The sequence below is a fragment of the Bos mutus genome, chromosome 25, assembly GCF_027580195.1.
Source record: "Bos mutus isolate GX-2022 chromosome 25, NWIPB_WYAK_1.1, whole genome shotgun sequence".
NCBI classification, from domain to species: domain Eukaryota; kingdom Metazoa; phylum Chordata; class Mammalia; order Artiodactyla; family Bovidae; genus Bos; species Bos mutus.
In genome coordinates, this window is record NC_091641.1 from 13,558,276 (window position 1) to 13,582,285 (window position 24,010).

General features: G+C 40.0%; 1 protein-coding gene across 5 annotated transcripts in view; it reads right to left on the minus strand.

The window, feature by feature from the left end:
* Positions 1–3,427: 3,427 nt before the first annotated feature.
* LOC102274921 (S-adenosyl-L-methionine-dependent tRNA 4-demethylwyosine synthase TYW1) overlaps positions 3,428–24,010 on the minus strand; it is a 148,277-nt gene continuing 127,694 nt past the window's right edge. For all 5 annotated transcript variants that reach the window (XM_070362110.1, XM_005889876.3, XM_070362111.1 and 2 more), the window contains one exon: positions 3,428–6,702. In XM_070362110.1, the coding sequence (XP_070218211.1) occupies positions 6,481–6,702 (222 nt within the window). In that variant the 3' untranslated portion in view covers positions 3,428–6,480. The remainder of the gene's footprint in view (positions 6,703–24,010) is intronic.

Sequence of the window (24,010 nt, forward strand, 5' to 3'; positions counted from 1 at the left end):
TGTAACTCTTACACCACTTTTGTATCTATGAGAGGTTCGGAAAGTGTGGTCTCTTAGCATTTGTAAAACGCAGGCAACTGTTAGAAAGGCATATTCTTCTGCATTGCACGCCTGCAATATCAGAAACTCTAGAGGTCCAGAAATCTTTTTTTAACAAGCCCTCCAGATGATTCCGGGACTTCCCAGGTGGCGCTAGTGGTAAAGAACCCGCCTGCCAACACAGGACATGCAAAAGACGCAGGTTTGATCCCTGGGTCAGGAAGAGCCCCTCGAGTAGGAAGTAGCAACCCACTCCAGTATTCTTGCCTGGAAAATCCTATGGACAGAGAAGCCTGGTGGGCAATCCAGGCGTTGCATGAGTGCAAAGAGTCGGACACTACTGAGTGCACATACACACACACCGCCCCCCAGATGATTCTAATGCGTGAGAAAGTTGGAAGCCATTGGTCAAGAAAGGCCTTCATCACTCAAGGTTTCTTCTGAGATTTCTGTTTCATTTGACTTTTTGGTATTTAGTATAAACATAAAAATACATAATTTTTCTCCTAAATTTCCATTGATTTTATCTTATATTGGTTTCATAAACATTAAAGTTTGCCTCTGTGTTTTTAAAACACTTGTATTGGGATATATTTCATATACCGAAAAATCTACCCACTTAAATTGTACAGTATAGCTTTTAGTATAATCACAAAGCATATCTTTTAGTATATTTACAAAACTGTGTTCATAGCTGATTTTAACTATTTGCATTTTCCTGTTTTCTTGATGAGCCTAGCTAAAGGTCAGCCAATTTTGTTGATCTTTTCAAAGAACCAACTTTTGGCTTCACTAATTTTTTGTTTTGCTTTTCTTTTGTTCGTTTATTTCTGCCCTAGTGTTTATTACTTTCTTCCTTTAGTTCACTTTGGGTTTAGCTGTTCCTTTTTCTAGTTCCTTAGGATGGAAGGTCAGGTTATTAATTTGAGATGTATCTTCTTTTTAATGTAGGCATTTACAGCTATAAAATTTCCTCTAAGCACAACACTAGCAGCATCCCATAAGTTCTGGTATGTTTTATATTAATTTTCATTCATTCCAGAGTCTTTCCTCAGAGAAGGCAATGGCATCCCACTCCAGTACTCTTGCCTGGAAAATCCCATGGACAGAGGAGCCTGGTAGGCTGCAGTCCATGGGGTTGCTAAGAGTCGGACACGACTGAGCAACTTCACTTTCACTTTTCACTTTCATGCATTGGAGAAGGAAATGGCAACCCACTCCAGTGTTCTTGCCTGGAGAATCCCAGGGATGGGGGAGCCTGGTGGGCTGCCGTCTATGGGGTCGCCCAGAGTCAGACACGACTGAAGTGACTTAGCAGCAGCAGCAGAGTCTTTCCTAATTTCCCTGTGACTTCCTCTTTGACCCACTGTTTGTTTAGGATGTTGGGTAATGTCGACGTATTTATGAATTTTCCAAATTTTCTTTTGCTATTGATTTCTAACTTCATTCCATTGGTCAGAGAATATACTTTGTATAATTTCAACCTTTTTAAATTTGTTGAGACTTGTTTTATGACCTAACACATGGTCTATTACTGGGGAATATTCCATAGGCACTTGAGGAGGTGTTTTTGGTGGAGTATTCTAAGTGGCCTGTTAGGTGTACTTGCTTCACAGTGTTGCTCAAATCTCATTTTCTTGTCGGTCTTTGGCCGAGTTGTTCTATCCATTGTTGTAAGTGGGTTATATAAGTCTCCAATTACTACTGAATCATCTCCCGTCAATTCAGTCAAGTTTTGTTTCACATAATTTTGAGGCTCTGTTGTTAGGTCCATGCATGCTTACATGCTCATTACATCTTTCTATTAAGATGCAATTATAAATAATTATAATAATTAAAATTTATCACTGTAAAACATCTCTTTGGTCCCTAGTAATAATTTTTTGTATTAAAGTCTATGTTTTTGACCAATACAGTATATTAATGCATATATATGGAATTTAGAAAGATGGTAACAATGACCCTATATGCGCGACAGCAAGAGACACAGATGTAAAGAACAGTGTTTTGGACTCTGTGGGAGAAGGTGAGGGTGGGATGATTTGAGAAAATAGCATTGAAACATGTACATTATCATATGTGAAACAGATCACCAGTCCAGGTTCGATGCATGAGACAGGATGCTCAGGGCTGGTGCACTGGGATGACCCTGAGGGAAGGGATGTGGAGGGAGGAAGGGGGCAGTTCAGGATTGGGGAACACATGTACATCCATGGCTGATTCATGTGAATGTATGGCAAAAACCACCACAATATTGTAAAGTAATTAGCCTCCAATTAAATTAATAAATTAATTTTATAAAATAAAAAATAAAGTCTATGTTTTTGATATTAGTACAGTCACTCCAGCTCTCTCTTGGTCACTGCTTCCATGGTATATGTGTCTCAATTCCTTTAGTCTTCGAATCTAAAATGTGTCTATTATAGAGAGCATATAATTGGATTTAGAAGAAAAATACATTCTGCCTCTTTTGATGAGGGTATTTAATCTACTTACATAATATACTTACCAATAAGGTAAGGTTTATGCTTGGCATTTTTGCTTTTTTGGAATGTCTTAGATCTTTGTTGTTTTATTCCTATTGCTGTCTTCTTTTGTGCTAAACAGGTATTTTCTAGTATACCTTTTAAATTCTCTTCTTTGTGACACTGTGATTTATAATAAGAAATATATATTCGGTCTTCATCCTAGTTCCTAGCATTGAGCTCCTAAAACACCTGGAATGTTCTAAGTGATGAGAGCAATAACAACAAAAGCAGTCTTTTGTTATGTTTAGGTGACTTTTGGAAAGCCCTTAGGTAGCTAAAGAAGGGGGCTCATTGCCAGGGAAACCCACCAGGTGATTAGAGGGTTGGGAATTTTCAGTACCATGCCTGGACCTCCAGAGAGGCGAGAAGGGCTGGAGGTTAAAGTCAGTTACCAATGGCCAATGATGTAATCAACCATGCCAAGGTAATAAAACCTCTATATAAAATCCCAAAATAACTGGGTTTGGAGAGCTTCCAGACTGGTGTTCAAATGGAGATTTGGGGAGAGCGGTGTGCCTACAGAAGGCATGGAAGCCTTGTCTTCCCACATATCTTGCCCTTTGTATCTCTTCCATCTGGCTGTTTCTGAGTTATATCCTTTTATAATAAACCAGTAATCTAGTAAGTGAAATGTTGCTCTGAATTCTGTGGGCTGCTCTAGCACATTAATCAAATCCAAGGGAGCCTCCAGTTTACACCTGTGTTTCTAGCTGATCAGAAGCACAGTTGACAAAGTGGACTTGTGACTGGCATCTGAAGCTGGGGGGCAGACAATGTCAGAATTAAGCTGAAATGGAGGACACCCGGCTGGTATTGGAAAACTGTTTGGTATGAGGGTTAAAAATCCACACATTGAAACTGGAAGCAAAAAATTTGTTTACTGTAACTTTAAAAATTTATTCTTAGTGGCCATTCTAGAGATTACAATTAGCATCTTAAAACAATTCACTTTGGAAACACACTCAGTTTCAACAGTGGGTAATCAAGACTTGCTGCAATATAACTTGGTTCCCCTCCCCACCTCCTTTTGTGCTATGACTGTCATACAAATTACATCTTTATACATTCTAAGTCCATTAACACAGTTTTTATAAATATTGCTTTACACAATTGTCTTATAAAGCAGACAGGAGAGTTACAAACAAAAATACACTTATATCATCTTTTATAAAACTTACATAGGTACTTCCACCAATGTTCTTTATTTCTTTGCATGGTTTCAAGTTAGTGGTTAACATATTTTCGTTAAGGCTTGAGGACTCCTCCTTGTAGGCAGGTCTGCTGGTGATGAATTCTTACTTCTTGCTTATCTGGAAATGTCTTAATTTCTTCTTTAATTCTGAAGGAAAATTTAGCTAGATAAAGAATTTTTGGTAGGAAGTCTTTTCTTCCAGCTCTTTAAAGACATCATCCCACTGTCTTCTGGCCTCTATGCTTTCTGATGAGAAGTAAACTGTTAATTTTCATTGAGGTTCAGTAGTTTCTCTTAATAGATGATTTTCAGCTCATGGTGAAGCTTTGGTTAAACTGTCAAGAGGTCTACAGTTCATGGGCTTCCCAGCTGGTGCACTGGTAAAGAATCCACCTGCCAATGCAGGAAACATAGGTTTGATCCCTGGGTCAGAAAGAGTCCCTGGAGGAGGAAATGGCAACCCACTCCAGTATTCTTGCCTGGAAAATCCCATGGACAGAGGAGTCTGGCGGGCTCCAGTCCACGGGGGTCACAGAGTTGGACACGACTGGGTGACTAAGCGCACATGCTACGGGTCACGGGTTTCAGTTGTTTTGCTCATATTTTCACTGTTTTAGAGGGAGAGTAAGTTCACTGAGGTTCTTACTCTGTCATTTTGGAAGTTGATCTGTTTCCTGTTGTCTTAATTATTTTAGACAACATGATTTAGTATCTTCTAAAGGGATTTTCCTTGAATAACGATTTTTCTAGAATTTTGTAACTATTTTTACCTGGCTGGTTTTTCAGCAGAATGTGGGAATCACTGGCTCAAACTCCAACAAGAACTTCCACTGGACATCTAGAATGCTATTTTCTAAGCAGCTCACCTTCTAAGAACATTCAACCTTTGCATCTCTTCTACTTGAATACTGCTCAGCAAACACTGAATTTTTTTTCACACAGATTCTACTGTATTTTTTTCCCCAAGGCATTTAAATTTTTCTGCTGTGTCTGTGAACCAGGATTAATATGCCATGCTATTTTTAAAAATATAAAGCAAACACTTCCTGGATGGCAGGGGGAGAAAAACTGCTCATTTATGCACTTAAAGCTAATGGCATCAGGAGGGTTCATTCGGGAGGTGAAAGGTTCGTTGTGTGTTTTTCCTTTGAAACAACAAAATATTTTCATTCAAATTAAATTGTGAGCAGAACCTCAATGCATGAAAAGTAAAAGCAGAGGTGCCCGGTTGAAAAGGAGGCTGAGGGACAGTCCAAAGTCAAACAGGCACTGGCACCTGCCCTGCTCCTCACAGCAGCCCCTGAAGTGTTTCCAATAGCTGTGTGCTCGGTTAACTTCACGAACAGCAGCCCATCTGTGTGCTCCACAGCGTGAGCTCTTACCATACAGCACTGTTCTACTTCATGGTGATTTTCCATCTCTGTTCAAGGACCACTAACACATCCGAGCTCCACTGAGATCTTGCCTCGCTGGCCTGGATCACTCCCGTCCCTTGTCTGTCTCAGGAGTTAACAGCACATGGGATGTGAAGCTGTGGTGGGCTGAAGAAGAACATCGCATTTCACCGTATGGCACAACAGAGAGACATGTTTTGACTCTATCACTCAGATATAAATGCAGTGCCCGGTTTTCAACTAAATGAGTAGGTAGATTATATCATTATTAACTTCAGCAGAGAATATGGGGGGTGGGGGTTGGGTCTGATGGGGCTTAGAGACACAGGACTAGAAGCATCTTTAAAATAAGCTCTCAAAAGAAAATGTGTGGTCCAAGTCTTTACAAAAGATAATTTATTAGATTTTTAGGATAAAGGAATTTTTAAAATAACTAATACTTGTAAAAAAAATTACTGAGTGTTTAGTGATGTTTTCAACTAGAAAAAAAATTGAGCCTTAAAAAACATGGCAGAAAGCAGCTAGGGCACCAGAGTGAAAGAAGATGGAAACCTACAAGTGTAGCGATGAGTTTACATGCCGACTTTTCAAAGCAAAAGCAAACTGTACTCACTGTTTCACAGTGTGTGAGACTAATTATTCAGTGACATCCTATGACAATGCCTCTTACAGAAGATTTTATTCTACTCCAGCTCACATGCTACCTTCTATGGCAATTTGTATGGGAACAATGAAATCTAGTACAGTTCTAGATCTAATTCAATTTCTTAAGGGTTGGAACTAAGCAAAAATTTAAAGAAATCTATGTGGTATTTAAAATAATTGAGAATAATGACAATTTAAATTATTTTCAGGAGGTGTTATCTTCAGACGTAAGAAAGGGATGGAGAGCTTACGGTGAGCAGACACGTGGATCTCAAGGTAGTACAATAGACAGAAGACCAATAGCCCACAGTGAGGGAAGAGAAACAGAAATTCACACTGCACAACACTCCCATGGATGGCGTTCCAGCGAGTCTTCCTAGTTGTAATTCAAAACTAATCATGCTTATGGACTTCCCCCTCAAGATGATTTTCTTTCAGAAGTAAATTCAGAAAAGGGACTGAGTGCTGGAAAGAGACGGTGAGGCCAAGTCCCAGGCACTCCAGTGGGGCTGCTCTCTCCCGAGCCCTGGGACATGACTTGTGGCCTCATGTTCTTCCTCACACCCTTCTCTATGTGAAATATTATTTGTGTAACCTGTCCTTGGAAAAAAATCACAGTGGAGTCTGAGAACCTTCTGCAGCCATCGGTTTGTGTCCTTCGGTATCCTAAATCCAGACAATCTCAACATCCAGAAATATCCTTTGATTTATTCTTTCTCTGATATCTGGTATCCTTGGGATCAAAGCCCCTTTCGTTGGCACCAAACAAGGCCCAGTGAGGAGTTTTGGCCATATAATCCTTTGCGCTGAAAGTTTTTGATCCGCCACTATCTTCATATTCCTGAATGAGCTCCTGGAAGCGGCTGTAATCGATCCACGTCCACCATTCTCTGCCAATCTTAAACTAGCAAGAGAAAAAGGAGTCAGGTCAGAACTGAAAATAGCTGTAAAGACTGTCAAATCAGTGTCGGAACATCAAAAACAAGCCTGATCTTTTCTCCTTATCATGTTAAAGAAAATTCTTTTCACGCTCCAGACACGGTTCCATATCAAAGCAGAATGTTCTATAAACCGTCAAAGGGGAGTTTCTTTTTCCTTAGGACCACTGCCGTGCTGGGCCTGGAAGACCCAATTGCTGAATAAAGAATATATCCCAGAACTGAAAGTCAAGTTTATCTTGAGCAGTATCACTGGAAGATTAATGAAGTTTTTTGGCATTATCATGTGTAATTCAAATTCCTCTTGTTGCCACTTTTTCCCTCGTATGAATTCTCATGGTTGTTACTAAATTTTGCCTGAGTTGTTAGGGAAGCTTTCATGGATGACTCCAATTCCAAAACACTTAAAGAATCCAACTAGCCTTTTTTTGCCTAACATGGATACCATAGTTCATTAACGGAAAGCCTAGTTAAGAATTTCAATCCAATAAAGAGAAATAATCCAATTTGTACTCTTTCTAAGAAACTACTTCTCAAAAGTCACTGTAGAATAATGACCATGAATAAAGAAAACAGAGTGGGTTGAGGAGGCTCTGAAGGAAGTACAAATTGAATTGCGAAGGCTTTTAATTCAAAGCAACCACCTGGCATTTCATCATGTAAATATATAATACATTGATACCTGATTTATAAACAGACAAATCTTTGTTTTGCCACCTTCTTTTTTAAAAACCTGATTATGAGTCAAGGTAAGTAACAATTTCATGTTCTAGCTGAGAAAAATATTGAAAATATATAGGTTCCTGGATTTAGAATAATAAAATCTGCTGAATTTCAATAACATCTAATATTTTACCCAACAGTTGGGAGCTTTCTAAAGGGAAAAAAAAAAAAGGCCAAACAAATGGAAAACTTTACCTATGAATCATGAAAAATGCTCTTCTAGTGACGCCATTCCTTGAAAAGCTGCCCTAAGAGCGTTATGAATTCTGCAACTCAAGATGTAAGATCCACATCTCCCCATCACTTTCCCTCCCAAAGCTGACTGCTCTTGAATGTTCTCTACTGCTAGGAAAGTAATGAGTGTTCTCCCTGGGTGCTGAACCTCAAAACGAGTCAAAGGTGCCCCTCCCTTCCCTGGCCTCTTACACCCCAAACATGGTCAGGCTCATTGATTCTTCCTTTGCTGCATTTCCACAGCCACATCCTGGCACTACCCTAAGGCATGTCCTCGCTTCTAGGACTCGGCAACAGTCCGCCAGCTGATTGATTGTCTGAGTCCACTTTTGGCTGTTGCCAGCTTCTGCAGACTGCCTGAGATGACTATGTTTATAGCAGAATGGAGCCCTGCTACCTAGGACATACGGTCTAAATAATCTCCAACTGGAGGCTATTCAATGAGTTACCTAACCCCTCATGTGACCCCCATGCTGTTTTGTCTGTCTAATTAACGCTGACTTAAGACTCAAGTCGGCTTCCCTGGTGGCTCAGCAGTAAAGAATCTGCCTGCAATGCAGGAGATGCAGGTTCAATCCCTGGATTAGAAAGATCCCCTGGAGAAGGAAATGGCAACCCACTCCAGTATTCCTGCCTGGGAAATCCCATGGACAGAGGGGCCTGGTGGGCTACAGTCCATGGAGTCTCAAAAGAGTTAGACGTGACTTAGTGACTAAACAAACAAGTCTCTTCATAAATGTCCTTTGCTCTGGGAAGTCCTCCTGAATCCCTGTGGATGACCATGACAGTCCCCTGCCACAGAACCTCACTGTACCCTGAACTCGTCCAACAAGAGCACATTATACTGGCCTTTGTAGTCACTTAACCCATCCATCCCCACCCTCCAAGACTGCTGGTTTCATGAATATACCTGACTTATTCTCCTCTCCCCTGTATCTTTCCCTTTTGGGGTTCAGATCTCTAGGCCAGAACTCTGAACCCTCAGAGTCCACAATCTTGGTCCTCCTTTTCCTTCAAATTCTAACAATATTCACCTGCCATGGATATCTGAAGAGATTATCTTAGATTAGAGCAACAGATTTAAAATCTTTTACCACAACCTACAGTAAGAAACACATTTTATATCTTGATCTAGTACACGCAGTCATACATACATACTCTGGAAATACAACTTTCACAAAACTATAGGCAATGTATTTCATTTAAAAAACTGCCAGCTGCAACCTACTGCACTGATTTCCTAACTCCTATTACAGTTTGAAGATCTGGTCTCTTCTAACTACAAAACTTTACCGGGTCTTAAACGGGAAGAAATTAGTTGCAAGGATATGACAATTATAACCTAACATCTGACAACTCTTCTTAGATTGCCAGTGTCTAAGAAAACAAACTAGAAGATCAAATAAATGTAACAAAAGGTTAGTGTATTAGTTTGTCTGGCTGTGTAACAAAATAACACAGACTGCATGTTCTAAATCATAAAAGTTTATTTCCTCATAGTTCTGGATGCTAGAAATCTAAGGTGAAAGTTCCAGCAGATAGCCCCCTTCTCACTAAGGTTCCACATGCCATCTTCTCCACTAAGGTTCCATGGCAGGGGATTGAGGTAGGGGTGCTCTGGTGTCTCTACTAATAAGAACACCAACCCATCAGATCAGGGCCTCACCCTTGACCTGATTTAACCTTCACTGCTTCCTTACAGACTCCATCTCAAATAAGGCCATACTTAGGACTTCAACACAGGAATTTTCAAGGGACATAAACCTTAAGTCTATAACCGTAGGTCACTCTTAAATGAACATTGAGACATAAGAGTCCTAAGACAAAGCTTCATGACACATGCCCCCTTCTCAAAACAATCTGAGAATAATCACATTGAATAATAGCTCAGAAAAAGTCAAAGTGTTCCATGCAAAAGGCAGAAGCTAAAAGGGCAAATTTTAGTATGACTGGCACACAAATAAACCTGAAAGACAGAGCTGCCTAAATAGAGGAATGAAACCTCAAATCATAAAATTTAAGGTTAAGTATGCAGGGACATGAGGTCACCCAGCTTTGTAAGGGAAGAGGCAAATCTATGCAGAATTACAAATAAACTCACCTCAAAGTTCACATACAGAGAACAAAGTACAATGATACAAAAATAAGAATCACACATACCACTTGCATTTTCACACTTCTTCAGAAGGGCTTTGATGTGATTTCAGTATCAATTATTTTCTAGTTGGCTCCTCCAAACATACAGTAGTACTCAGGAACCAAACAACTAGGAAAGCACTGCTTAAGGGATGGAATGGAGAAGGCAATGGCACCCCACTCCAGTACTCTTGCCTGGAAAATCCCATGGACGAAGGAGCCTGGTGGGCTGCAGTTCATGGGGTCACTAAGAGTCTGACACAACTGAGCGACTTCACTTTCACTTTCACTTTCATGCATTGGAGAAGGAAATGGCAACCCACTCCAGTGTTCTTGCCTGGAGAATCCCAGGGACGGGGGAGCCTGGTGGGCTGCCGTCTCTGGGGTCGCACAGAGTTGCACACAACTGAAGCGACTTAGCAGCAGCAGCAGCAAGGGATGGAAGAGGAGCTCTGTCAGACCTCAGATCTCAGAAGTACTGATACATGTTAACTGGAAGGAGCAGAGGGAGTGCAGGGCCGTTAGAGGGAGAAAGCATTTTACAACACACACCAAAGGGTGCCACATCACTGCTTTCTGAATTTCCCAGAGTTATAAGTTCTGTTTTCACCTTTGTGGCTACAAATGCATTGTCTGTTCTCTGGGTAAAAGGAAGCCAAGATCCCAAAGACAGACTTCAAAGTGACCTGACTTCCCTGCCACAGTGAGATGCTGGGCCATCTTCCTCTGAGTTTACTGGTGATAAGCAGCACTTCCATGGCACAAGCTGCCTGGGGAACCGTTTTGAGAGGTAAAACCACAATGCAACTGCTTTCTAGATCTATCCAAGGGCAATTAAAACATTTTTATCTGGAAACTCAGTTTCTGGAGTTTTCATCTTAATCCCCTATTCTGCTGGAGTAACACTAAGTCCTCTAGGTAGTGTCACCAAATTGCCAATTTTCTCTGACATTCTTCTGAAAGTAATTACCCGGAACACTCAGGGCCTCCGATAAGAATGAGTTCCACATGTAACAGAGGAGGAAATATTCAGTCAGTAGGTTTTGTAAGGAAAACACTGCACTAAACCTTAATGGAGACATACAGTTCCCTTCTCATTCCAAGAGGGGAAGGTGTGGGAGGTGACAGCTCTTCATCCCCTCCCTTTACAGACTGTGAGCTTATAATACATCCAAAAGGGAGGCCTCTGTGATCAGTGCTTAATTACCTACGGGGCCTCGAATTCGGCAAAAACTTTTTCAGTGATGATGATCTTGGAGGAGATGGTGCCTGCTGAGTGGGGGAGGGGAATCGACACCGTTTCCCAGGGACACTTCCATTTCCCCACCCTCTTTCTGACTGCTCTGTGGCATTTGACAGACAGCATAATATAGTGGTCCAAAGTAGGATTTGTGGGAGTTCTCAGATGGTCCAGTGGTTAAGAGTCCACCTTCGAGTGCAGGGGACGGGGGTTCAATCCCCGATCGTGGAACTAAGATCTCCCATGCCATGAGTCAACTAAGCCTGCACGATACAATTCTGAGCCCACGCGCCACAACTGCAGAGCCTGTGTGCCACAGTGAAGCTCACTCATGATGCAACAAGGACCTGACGTAGCCAAAAATAAATAATTTTTTTAAAAAGTAGGCTTTGTATTTTGAAAGATATGGAATTGAATTCTAACTGCGCCCTATTTGTGCTTGGACAAGATTTGTACTTTCTTAGCCTGAGATTCTTCCTTTGGAATATGAGGGAAAATAGCATGACTCATAAGATTTTTGTAAGGAGTCAATGAATTAATGCATGCATAGTGTAATCACAGTGACCTTAATAAATGTTACTGGTTGTTGAGTTTATCAGCAGATACTAAGGAATGACACCAGACAGCTCACTGATGGTGAAAGATGCTACAAGATAATGGAAAGATTATGCTGGAAGACAACAAAATAACACTTTTAAAGTGCTGAAAGGAAATTCCTCATGCAAGGGCAAAATGAAATAAAGATGTTTTAGAGGGAAAAAAGACTAAGTTTACCACTTACGTCATCAAGAAGGAAACTGCACCCAGCAGTAAAAACTAGGCTGCAAATAGGATTTACATGGATTCATCAATATATGCATTAACTGCAGGAAAGAGTACTAGTAACTCCTTGTATTATGTTGAAGGAGTGCAGCAATGTCAATTAATTTCAGAATTAAACTAAGTATAAACTTTTAAAACATAAGAGTACAGGACTCAGGGAAGATGGTGGCATAGGAAGCATTAAGAATACTTCTCTCAACCCAGACAAAAATTATACTGGCAGAATCTTGTCTGACATAACTATTTAGCAACTCTGAAGTCTATTGAAAGTTTGTAACTTTGAGGGGAAAGTTTGGACTGTAAATTGCACCTAATTTCAGTCGATTTCAGTTTAGACAGGACCCCCGCCCCCCACCACCACCACAGCAGGCAGCGGTGAACACGTTACTGGAGCAGCCTGCATGCAACCTGTGGGAGATAGAATGGGCACTGAGGACTCTGTCCTTCAAACACTGGATATCTGTCTTCTGACCATTAACTTCTGCTTCTGATCAGAGGTATACATGGATTAAGCTCTCCAATCAAAAAACAAGAGATTGGAGAAATGGATTTAAAAAAACCCATAATCCAACTATATGCTGTTTACAAGAGCTTTACTTTATATCCAACGACACAAATAGGTTGGAAGGCAAAGGATGAAAAATGCTATTCCATGCCAATAGTAACCAAAAGGAAGCAGGGGTGGCTAGACTAATATCACACAAAATAGATCAAATCAAAAAAGTTACAGGAGACAAAGACATTACATATCAGTAAAAGGTTCAATACAGCAAGACAATATAACAATTATAAACATTTATGTACCTAATCACAGATCATCAAAATATATGAAGCAGATATTGACAGAATGGAAGGGAGGAATGGACAGTTCTACAGTAACAGTTGGGGACTTCAATATCTCATACTCAACAGTGAGTATGAGTGTGAGATATCGTTCTACTCAATAGAACAACCAGACAAAAGATAACTTCAGAAACAAAGGACTTGGACCTCCCTGGTAAGACAGCGATTAAGAATCCATCTGCCAATGCAGGGGACACACGTTCAATCCCTGCTCTAAAAGACTCCACAAGTTGCTGCAAGGCAACTAAGTCCATGCACAACTACTGAGCCCATGTCCTAGAGCCCATGCTACCCAGGAGGAGCCTGTGCACGGCAACAAGAGAGCAGCCACTGCTCGCCACAACCAGAGAGCGCCCACGTGCCACAGCAAAGACCCAGCACAGAAAAAACAGAACTAATTTTTTAAAAAAGGATTTGATCAACACAATGAATCAATTAGATCAACAGGCATACATATATGAAAGTACTAGACAGAGCAATTAGGCACGAAAAAGGAAAAAATGTATCCAAACAGGAAATGAAGAAGTAAAATTATCTCTTCAGAGATGATACAACTTCATACATAGGCAAGACTTCTCTTGAGAATTTGGCACTTGAGATTAAATCAAGTCGCGCTAGATGCTTGAGCTAAATGGGGGCTACAGTAGCCATAACAAGTGGTTTTGAAAATGAAGATGCAAAAGAAGAGAGAAGAAGGGAGAAAGGGAATGATGCCCTTTGTTATCTTCTAGAAATCTCACAGTGTTCTATTTTATGTTTAGGTCTAAGGTAAGTTTGAAAGTTGTAAGATCATCTCAAAAGAAACAGAAAAAAAGCATCTGATAAAGTTCAACATTCATTCATGAAAAAAACTCTTAGCAAATTAGGAAGAGAAGAAACATATTTCAACATAATAAAGGCCATATAAGACAAGCCTATAATCAATGGCAAAAGGCAGAAAGCTCTTCTGCTAAGATCAGGAACAAAGCAAGGATGCTTATTCTCACCACTCTGCTCAGTACAGTACCAGAAGTCCTAGGCAGAGCAATCAGGCAAGAAAAAAATAAAAGCTATCAAAATTGGAAAAGAGGAAGTAAAATTGTCTCTATTTGCTGATCACGTGAACCATAAAAGAAAAATTGACAAGCTGGACTTTATTAAAATGAGAAATATTTGTTCTGAGAAAGGTACAGTTAAGAGAATGAAGAGTCAAGTCATACAGACTGGGAGAAAATATTTGCAAAACATATCTGATAAATGATGTATATTCATAATCCATTTTAAAAACTCTTAAAAAATTCAACAATAACAAAATAACTAGCCAAGTTTAAAAATGGGCAAAAGATCTGACCACCTATCCAAAGATATACCGATGACAAACAAGCATAAGAAAAAATGTTCAATCACGTTTCCATGACAATATGTGCTTTTCAAAATCTATAGGACTTTATAGCATAAATACTGAACCTTAAAGTATGTGGTTTAAGTTTAAAAAATCATGTAGGAGGTCAGGGGAAACCAGGAAAAGGTATAGACTGTGACAAGAGAATCTAACTAAATTACAAATTAGTGAAACAACTTCAGTGAAGGGAAGGCAGTGGGAAGGGTACTGACCTAAGTAATTTTGAAAATAAGTGGAGCCTGTAAGACTTAAGGCAAAAGAAACTACATATAAACGTTGTATGCTAGGGTTAAAAATTCTGTTACTGCCATATACGTATACTGAAGTTGAACAATTAAATAGCTGACTGATAACAGGAGCTAGGATTCGATTCTCGTTCTTGGAGGTGTGAATTTACAAATAAGCAAGGAGAGGACGCCAGAATGAGTTATATGGAAATAAGAGTTTGAGACAACAGTATGTTCAGCTTAATACAGATACAAGAGGTACATATAGAAATAATTTCCTACATGTGTATATACGAAAGTTAGTGTATACATATATATACATATATATTTCTTTGGTCTGTCATCTAAGCGGGCCTAAAACAAACAATACCCCAAACAATGAGCACATCTTCACCTTCTGATTTCTAACACCATTCTCCAAGAAAAGAAGCCACAGCTCCTGAGAAAAATGGCTGACTCTGGGACTGAGGTAGGAAATATCCAAGATGAGCCTGGAAGTTGCCTGAAGTACCAGAAAGGAAAGTGATCAAAATGAACAAACCCACCCCCCGCCCCGACACCCTGCACACACCCCCCCTCCCACACACACATATTAATGGGCGTAAAAGAGACGTTAGAATCAACTAAAAGAACTCCTAGTGGCCAAAGCTAGAACAATGTGAGCAAAAGTAATAAAGCTGAATGGAGAATAACCCAAAATTATAAAATAAGTACCCATGAGTCTACAGTGATATAAAAATGACTGAAAAAACTAATAAATAGGAAGAAGAGACAAACCTACGTAGAAGAATTCCAAATAATTTGTGCATATATTTAACTTTCACTCCTTTGATACAGGCTGAATATAGGCTTCCTTCCAAAGGAGAGAGGGGAAAGAATAGTTTTCCTACAGAAAAGGAGAGGGAAGAATAATTTTACAGGGGAGAAACCTCACAAACACTACCACAGCTTGTGGATCAAGGTCAAGATAAAGGGAGCTTGACATGATGTGATGAAAATGGCACTTTACTTCTGTGATCTTCCTCCTAAAAACCTACAATGCATGTCTTATGAGAAAAACACTGGACACATTTCAGTAGTGGTGCACCCTGCAAAATACTCATGAGTACTCCTTAAAGTTGCCAAGGTCATCAAATTAAAGAAAGTCTGAGAAACTGCCATAGCCAAGGGGTACATAAAGGAACATGACAACTAAATGTAATGTTATCCTGGATGGGATCCTAGGACAGAAGGACATTAAGTAAAACCTAAGAAAATCTAAACTATCGACTTCAGTTAATAATAATGTATCAGTATTAGTTCCCTGATTGTAATACAGGTGGTCTATACCAATATAAGATGTTCAGATCAGATCAGTCGCTCAGTCGTGTCCAACTCTTTGCGACCCCATGAATCGCAGCATGCCAGGCCTCCCTGTCCATCACCAACTCCTGGAGTTCACTCAGACTCACGTCCATCAAGTCAGTGATGCCATCCAGCCATCTCATCCTCTGTCGTCCCCTTCTCCTCCTGCCCCCAATCCCTCCCAGCATCAGAGTCTTTTCCAATGAGTCAACTCTTCGCATGAGGTGGCCAAAGTACTGGAGTTTCAGCTTTAGCATCATTCCTTCCAAAGAAATCCCAGGGCTGATCTCCTTCAGAATGGACTGGTTGGATCTCCTTGCAGTCCAAGGGACTCTCAAGAGTCTTCTCCAACACCACAGTTCAAAAGCATCAATTCTTCGGCGCTCAGCCTTCTTCACAGTCCAACTCTCACATCCATACATGACCACAGGAAAAACCATAGCCTTGACTAGACGAACCTTCGTTGGCAAAGTAATGTCTCTGCTTTTGAATATGCTATCTAGGTTGGTCATAACTTTCCTTCCAAGGAGTAAGCGTATTTTAATTTCATGGCTGCAGTCACCATCTGCAGTGATTTTGGAGCCCAGAAAAATAAAGTCTGACACTGTTTCCACTGTTTCCCCATCTATTTCCCATGAAGTGGTGGCACCGGATGCCATGATCTTCGTTTTCTGAATGTTGAGATTTAAGCCAACTTCTTCACTCTCCGCTTTCACTTTCATCAAGAGGCTTTTGAGTTCCTCTTCACTTTCTGCCATAAGGGTGGTGTCTGCATATCTGAGGTTATTGATATTTCTCCCGGCAATCTTGATTCCAGCTTGTGCTTCTTCCAATCCAGCGTTTCTCATGATGTACTCTGCATATAAGTTAAATAAACAGGGTGACAATATACAGCCTTGACATACTCCTTTTCCTATTTGGAACCAGTCTGTTGTTCCATGTTCAGTTCTAACTGTTGCTTCCTGACCTGCATACAAATTTCTCAAGAGGCAGATCAGGTGGTCTGGTATTCCCATCTCTTTCAGAATTTTCCACAGTTTATTGTGATCCACACAGTCAAAGGCTTTGGCATATTTAATAATAGGCAAATTCAGGGTATATAATAGCTCTCTGTGCTATCTTCTCAATTTTTCTGTAAATCTCAAACTACTAAAATATAAAGTCTAGTTTTTAAACAATTAAGAGTTATGCTATGTAGATTCTGCAAGCCGTGCATACACCCACCACTTGGTTTGCACAGGCAGAGATCCACTCTAATGGGGTATTGCCAATATGTTGAAAGAAGTTCACAGTTTCTGAACTAAAATGATCAAAGTGTGTTGCACTCATCATGGTCTTACCAGTTTGCAGACTGACAGGATCATGGTGACATTTAGGTTGTGAGGCTCGAAACCCAGAAACAGAAGGCTGACTGTGCCTTATTCCAGCTGAGCCCTCCTGACCCTTCCGAAGCACACGGCCGGGTTGGCCCTCCTCTTTCCAATGATCTCCTGCGGGGAATTGTAGTCCTCTCTGTGTCTCTCCAGCTCAACCCTGGAACTAGCATATGCTGACATATTGATCTTAATGTGAGTCTTCATCTTTCCTTTGTTCAAAGGCAGAGACATTCACTCAACTTTATGAAGTATCCACCTATTCTTCCACCTACTTTAAGAAGCTACTTCTTATTAATAGCAGAAACTCCTTTATGTTTAGCCTAAACTGCTTCTGAATGATAAACCTGTTCTATAAAGATATTTAAAACAATCATCCATTTAAAAAATTCCACTAGTAGAATTAAAAAAAAAAAATGCTTTGCATGTAGTGGAACATATGGCAGTGACAAGATCATTGCACTGCAAATGACCAGAAAGTTTTCTGGGAATGGACAGGGTACAAATTATAATAGACTCTCTAGAAGCTATTTCATGTTGTGAAAATCTTGCAAATTTAACACAAGACCTTGAAAGGTCATCTACATACAGTCAACCAGTGCTTGGGATCACTCTAGATTTTTTCTTCTTCTTTTTTTTAAAGATTCACCTTACATTTTGAGCTTTCCTGGCTCAGAATTTCAAATTTTTGAAATTGGTAAAGAAATGCTGCACTTTCTGACAATGTTCTTATTTTCACTAGCCAACTTTACTACAATCAGAAAAGTACAGTAGAGTAGGCAGGAGAGACTTTCAAAAATATGAATGGGCATCAATTTTCTGCTGCAAGAAAAAAAATGGTAAATGGAAAACAACTGGATTTGACAACTAGCAGGTTACTGATGACCTATAAAATAGCAAACTCGGTAGAATAAACACTCATTGAATGACTGAGTGAGTAAATAAATGATAAGGAAGAAGGGAAATAGGTACCAAAATTAGCAAGGAAGATGGGACAGTATCTCTGATTTCAGAAGGCAAGATGATGAATAAGGAGAGAAGATGAAGGTAAAGAGTTTGCTAATTCACTAAACAAACACTAAGAACCTAGAATGTATCAGGTACTCTAGGAAGTGCTGGGAATGACAGTCCTTGCGTTCAGGAACCTTGGCTTCTTAGAGAAAACAGTCTTATAGATGTGCACACAGCTCTGAAAGAAGTGGTCCCCAAGGAGGTTTATTTTATAGTTTTAAGGAACAGAAGTTCACCAGGTGAAGTGAGGTAAGGAGAGGAGGTCTAGCAGTAGAGAAACCTTAGCTGGGCAAACACATAAGAGGAAGAAAATAATACGGCAGGGCCTTGTCAAGGCCCCAGGAGTAGGCAAGAAATGAAGCTCAAAGGACTTGATTGTAAAGGCCATTAAAATCAAATAAATGTTTAGGCTTTTCTCTTGCACACTCTGTAAGATGTCACGTGTTTCAAAACTACAGCAGAGAAATAATAAACTGGGAGTTGGCAGCATAAACAATGAGGATGTTGAACAGTCAGTGCCCACTCTAAATTCTTTGTAGACTAAATGATCTGTTTTGTGGATTCTGTTTTTGTCTTTTTTTCCATTTCTTTCCTTTGTTTGCCTTTTGGTTATAACTCTGCTTTTAGTACCCTTAAAAAGGCATTCATCTGTAAATTGCTAGCCTAGTTATTAAATGGGATTTGATGGGATCTGATTAGGATTAGAAAAAGATCTTTTCATACAGGTTTCAGAAAAAAACCTTCCAGTAACACGACAGGCGCAGCTGTGCAACCACACTGAGTGACACTTTAAAGGTAAGAAAAGAAAATGAGTTTACACGGAAATAATCTAATAACAAATAGTGCCTGGTGTACTGGTATTACTATCCACCGGGGAGATAAACGAAAAGTGTAAATGTCACAACTGCACAGTCATAAGACTTCTGGTTCCAGATGAGAACTGTGTTTCTGCAGCTAAAACCCCTAGATATTATATATAAAACAAATATAAGAAGACTCTGAAAGGTAGAGACAAGAAGGCAGATTGGCTAGGGTTATAAAATTAATCCTATTTCTACAGAATTCAATGAACATGTGCAACTGAAATTAAAAACATAATACCATTTATAATTGCTAAAACAGAAAAATACTTAGGTATAAATCTAGGGCTTCCCTGATAGCTCATTTGGCAAAGAATCCACCTGCAATGCGACCCCAGTTTGATTCCTGGGTTGGGAAGATCCACTGGAGAAGGAATATACTACCCACTCCAGTATTCTTGGGCTTCCCTTGTGGCTCAGCTGGTAAAGAATCCACCTGCAATGTGGAGAACCTGGGTTTGATCCCTGGGTTGAGAAGATCCTCTGGAGAAGGGAAAGGCTACCCACTCCAGTATTCTGGCCTGGAGAATTCCATGGACTATATATATAGTCCATGGGGTTGCAAAGAGTCAAGACACTACTGAGCAACTTTCATTTTCTTTTCATAAATCTAACAAAGTACAGGACTTAGATGCTAAAAACTATAAAATGATTTTTAACAAAATCAAAGATCTAAATAGAGAGACAGATCATGTTCATGATGTAAATAATTAAGATCCAATGAGATCACGACAAACCCGTTAGAACAGCTAACCTAAAAAATGACAATACTAGGTGCTGGTTAGGATGCACAGAAACTGGATTTTTCATGCATGGTTGGCAGAAATGTGAAATAGTATTTTGTTGCTGTTTAGTTACTAAATTGTGTCCGAATCTTATGACTTCATGGACTGTAGCCCACCAGGCTCCTCTGCCCAAGGGATTTCCTAGGCAAGAGTACTGGAGTGGGTTGTCATTTCCTTCTCCAGGGCATCTTCCCAACCCAGGGATCGAACCTGCATCTCTTGCTTAGCAGACGGATTCTTTACCACTGAGCCACTTGGGAAACCTATAAAATAATATATAGCCAGTCTATAAAACAGTTTGACTTTTTTTAAAGAAAACCTACAACATACACTTACTATATGACCTAGAAATTACATTCCTGTGCATTTAGCCCTGAGAAACAAAAACATGTCTACACAAAAACCTGTACAAGAATGTTCAAAGCAGCTTAAATGGTAACAGCCCATAAGAGGGAAAAACTTTTAACAGTTAAATGGTTAAACAAACCATGGTACATCATCCCTACCGTGAAATATTACTCAGCAATAAAAAGGAGTAAACTATGAACATGTACAGTGAGTCACATGGAACTCAAGAGTATTAGGATGAGTGAAAAATGTTGATCTCAAAAAGTCACATTTTCATGATTTTATTTATATGTGATTTCCAAGATCATGAAATTATAAAGATAGGAAACAGGTTAGTGGTTGACAGAGCTTACAGGTAGTTGGGGATGGAGGGTAGGTTGGACTCAAAAGAGGTATAAGGATCTTTGTGGCAACAGACTAGTTTTGTAACTTGATTGTGGTGGTGATTAGATGAATCTACGTGTGATAAAATGGCAAAGAGCTACACACAACACAAATGAAGGTGTTCAAAACTGGTGAAATCAGAATAATGTCTGCTGACCGTACTCATGTCTGTTTCCTGGTTGGTTGTTGTCTGTTTCCTGGTTGTGACAATGTCCTATAGTCATGAAAGATATTTATGTCGCTGGGGAAAAGGAGGTAACAGGTACATGAGAGCTTCTGGACTATTTCTGCAGTTTTCCATGAATCTGTAATCATTTCAAAATAAAAGGACATGCTATTCCGATCTCTTCTCTGGCTGTCTTCTGGTATAACAGTAAAACAACAGCAATGCAACTGCAGCTTATCCTCCTGTTCTGAAGCTCTGAAATTATAAGCAGAAACGGAGCAATCTCCTGAGAAAATACGGAATGATAAACAGTTGATGATTCTGATCTTTCTGGTTTCAAGTGACCCTTCCTAGCTTGTAAGTCAAAAGAAAGAGCCACTCCAACAAGTGTGAGAAGTGGCTACTTCATAAGAAGGTGTATTTTCATTTCTTACACGAGGCACTACTGTAAGAACACAGAATAGGAAGTGACTGGAAAATTATGAGGTCTGCACACCTCAATACCAACAATGTCAACAAAAAGAAGCAGCAAAAGATACACAACGGGGAACAATCCAAACGAGATTTCTATTTCCCTTTGGATGGATGTCTGTGTTGTTTCCTTAGAGTGGTGGCTCTCAAAACGTGAGTGCAGAATACTCACCGTAATATTTTAAAATCTGGAAGGAAGAGCAGCGCTATCGGATAGCTGCTGGCACCGTGTCAACCAGCAGCTTGAGAGAGTTCACAGTTTCAACATTAGGTTATGCTATGGTTCTTTCAATTATGTCTTAATAGATGGAACTGCTGGTTCTTTCTTTCAACCGATGGTTCTTGTGGAGAAGTTCCTGAGGCACTAGGGAACTATGAACGAGAAAGTGCGAGAGTTCTGTGCTGGGGTACGGACACCTCAGGGTGCGCATACTGGATGGAGTTCTCGCCTTGACCACGTCTCTCACTGACCGTGCTTTCTAAGCACAAATAGTTGCCTCCATCATCTGATATCTATATTCTCCAGGAACTGCTTGCTGATACTGCAGTGAACTTATCCACTCCCTACCCTAAGTCCCCGAACAAACCAATAAAAAGCGAGACGCAAACAGTTCGACCTCAGTGAAGGTCACCGTCACAATCACCCATGTGCCCAAGTCAGAAACCAGGGGGTCCCGCTTGACTCGGCAGGCCCTTTAATATAACAGCCCTCATTCACTACTTCCCCAAGACCACCTCCTCCCCACGCTCCCCCGTCACAGCAATTTGTTTCAGACCCTCAGCATTTAGCCCTCAGACTGCTGGACTTTCACAACCCTTTTGAACTGGTTTCTCTGTCTTGCTATTCATCCTCTATAATGTTGCTAGAGAAATTTTTTTGCAACTCCAATCTGATTGTATCATTCCCCTTCTTAAAACTCTTTGGTGCCTGCCCACGCCATATGGAAAAAAGCACATTTAGGATACCATTCAATGCCATTCTTGCCCCTGCCAAATCACCCCTGCTCCTTTTAGCCCTTCTTCTGACCTCCTGCCACACCAAAACTACTTTGGAGTTGTCTCAATGTGCCAGGGCTCCACACTTCCTCATGGACCACATCTTGGCCATCATTTAAGACCCAGTCAAACAGCAACTCCTCTGTGAAATCTCTCCTGATAGTACCATAGTCCCAAGTATGCTCTCCTTTGGGCTCCATTCTAATCTTTCATCATTGACCTGAAATAATTTGGGGGCATTTATTTGTTTAGATGTTTGTCTTTTTTTGGTAGACCATTCTTGAAGGCAGGGATCTTTTTTTTAAACTCGTCTTTATGTCAGCACAATGCCTGACACACCTGGATATTCAACACACATTTAGGAAAATAACAAAGGTCAATCTCTCTTCTGCCTGGCGTGTACTTTGTACCTATGTCTGTTGTTGCATTTATCACACTGAATTTCAGTAATTTGCTTGGCCATCTTCTGAGGGCTCCCTGTGGATAGGCGCAGGCCAATAAAAGCATCAGTAACAACTACTATTTACGAACTGCTGATTTTATTTTAGGTTCCCTTCTGAGTACTTCAAATATATTAACTTTAATCTTGACAATAACATCTAAAGTCAGTATTATTAGTGTCAGTTTCGAGATGAAGTTTAGAGAGGCTTAATTGAGTGGAGGAGCGAAGAAAACAATCAGGCAATATAGGACATAGGACAGCAGTTCAAAATAATTGCGTACAGAACGCATGTTAATAGTAATCTTTAGTACATCCACTAGAAGAATAGAAAAAGTATACAATCCCCAGCCTACCTGGAGCAAAACTAAGACCTACTAAGGCTGAGAAAAGGAAAAAAGTGCAGAAAGGGAAGGAAGAGGGTTCCAGAAGAAGCTGGAGAGGCAGACAGAGACTGGTCACACAGGACGCTGGGGGCCACGTTACAGGACTTTGGTTTTCATACTAAAAGCAATGGGAGGTCAATCAAAGGCAGCAAGAGATCTACATTCTACAAAGACTTCTTTGGCTATGGTGTGAAGACCAGACTTAAGGGAGGAAGAGAGAACTTTGCCACCATCGTCAGGACTATTTCCAGGGCACTGCCCCTCCAATCAAGTAATTTTTTTAAAGGTACTATCTTACCTGAAAAAGAACAGTAATTAAAAAGATAGAAAATAAAATTCTGTTTCTTGGCTTTAATTTTTTAAGATTTACTTTGTAAGTTGTCTTTGCAGCTACTTTAATGAACATTTCAAATACTAGGCGGCTTTTATTTCTTTGTTCCCCGATGCTCCCAGAACACATTCTTCTGTCCAAATATTTAAGTCTGACAGATCATTAGGTCAGATATTTATAACCTCACTGCAACTAAGACATGAGGGCCTTTTAACCTCCTGTTTGTTTGAGCCTAGATCAAGTGACATTTTAATTGAGCGCTTCTAATATTATTAAATATCATTAACCTATGAAGCTGTTCTGGAAGCCACTTAGGTTGTGGGGAGGAAAAAGTGAGACTCATGTTCGAATTAATGAAGCCTGACTTGACTCACATAAAAAACATTTTTATAAGAAAAGGTAAGCCCATTCTTTATTACCTTTTGGGTATTAATTTATCCTTATTGTGATATAATTCAGAAACCATAAAATTCAACTTTTAAAGTATACAATTTGGTGGGTTTTCGTACAGCCACAGAGTTGTGCAACCAACACCACTATGTAATTCCACAGCATTTTCATCATCCAAAAAGAAATCCCATACCTATTAGCAGTCACCTTCCGACCTGCTCTTCCCCCAGCCCCCATCAACCACTAAACCACGTTCTGACTCTAAGGATTGATCTGTCTGGACATTTCATATAAACAGAATCATATATCATGTGGCCTTTTGTGTCCATTTTGCATCTAGAATAATGTTTTCAAGGTTCAACCATGTCCACTTTTTTTAAAAAA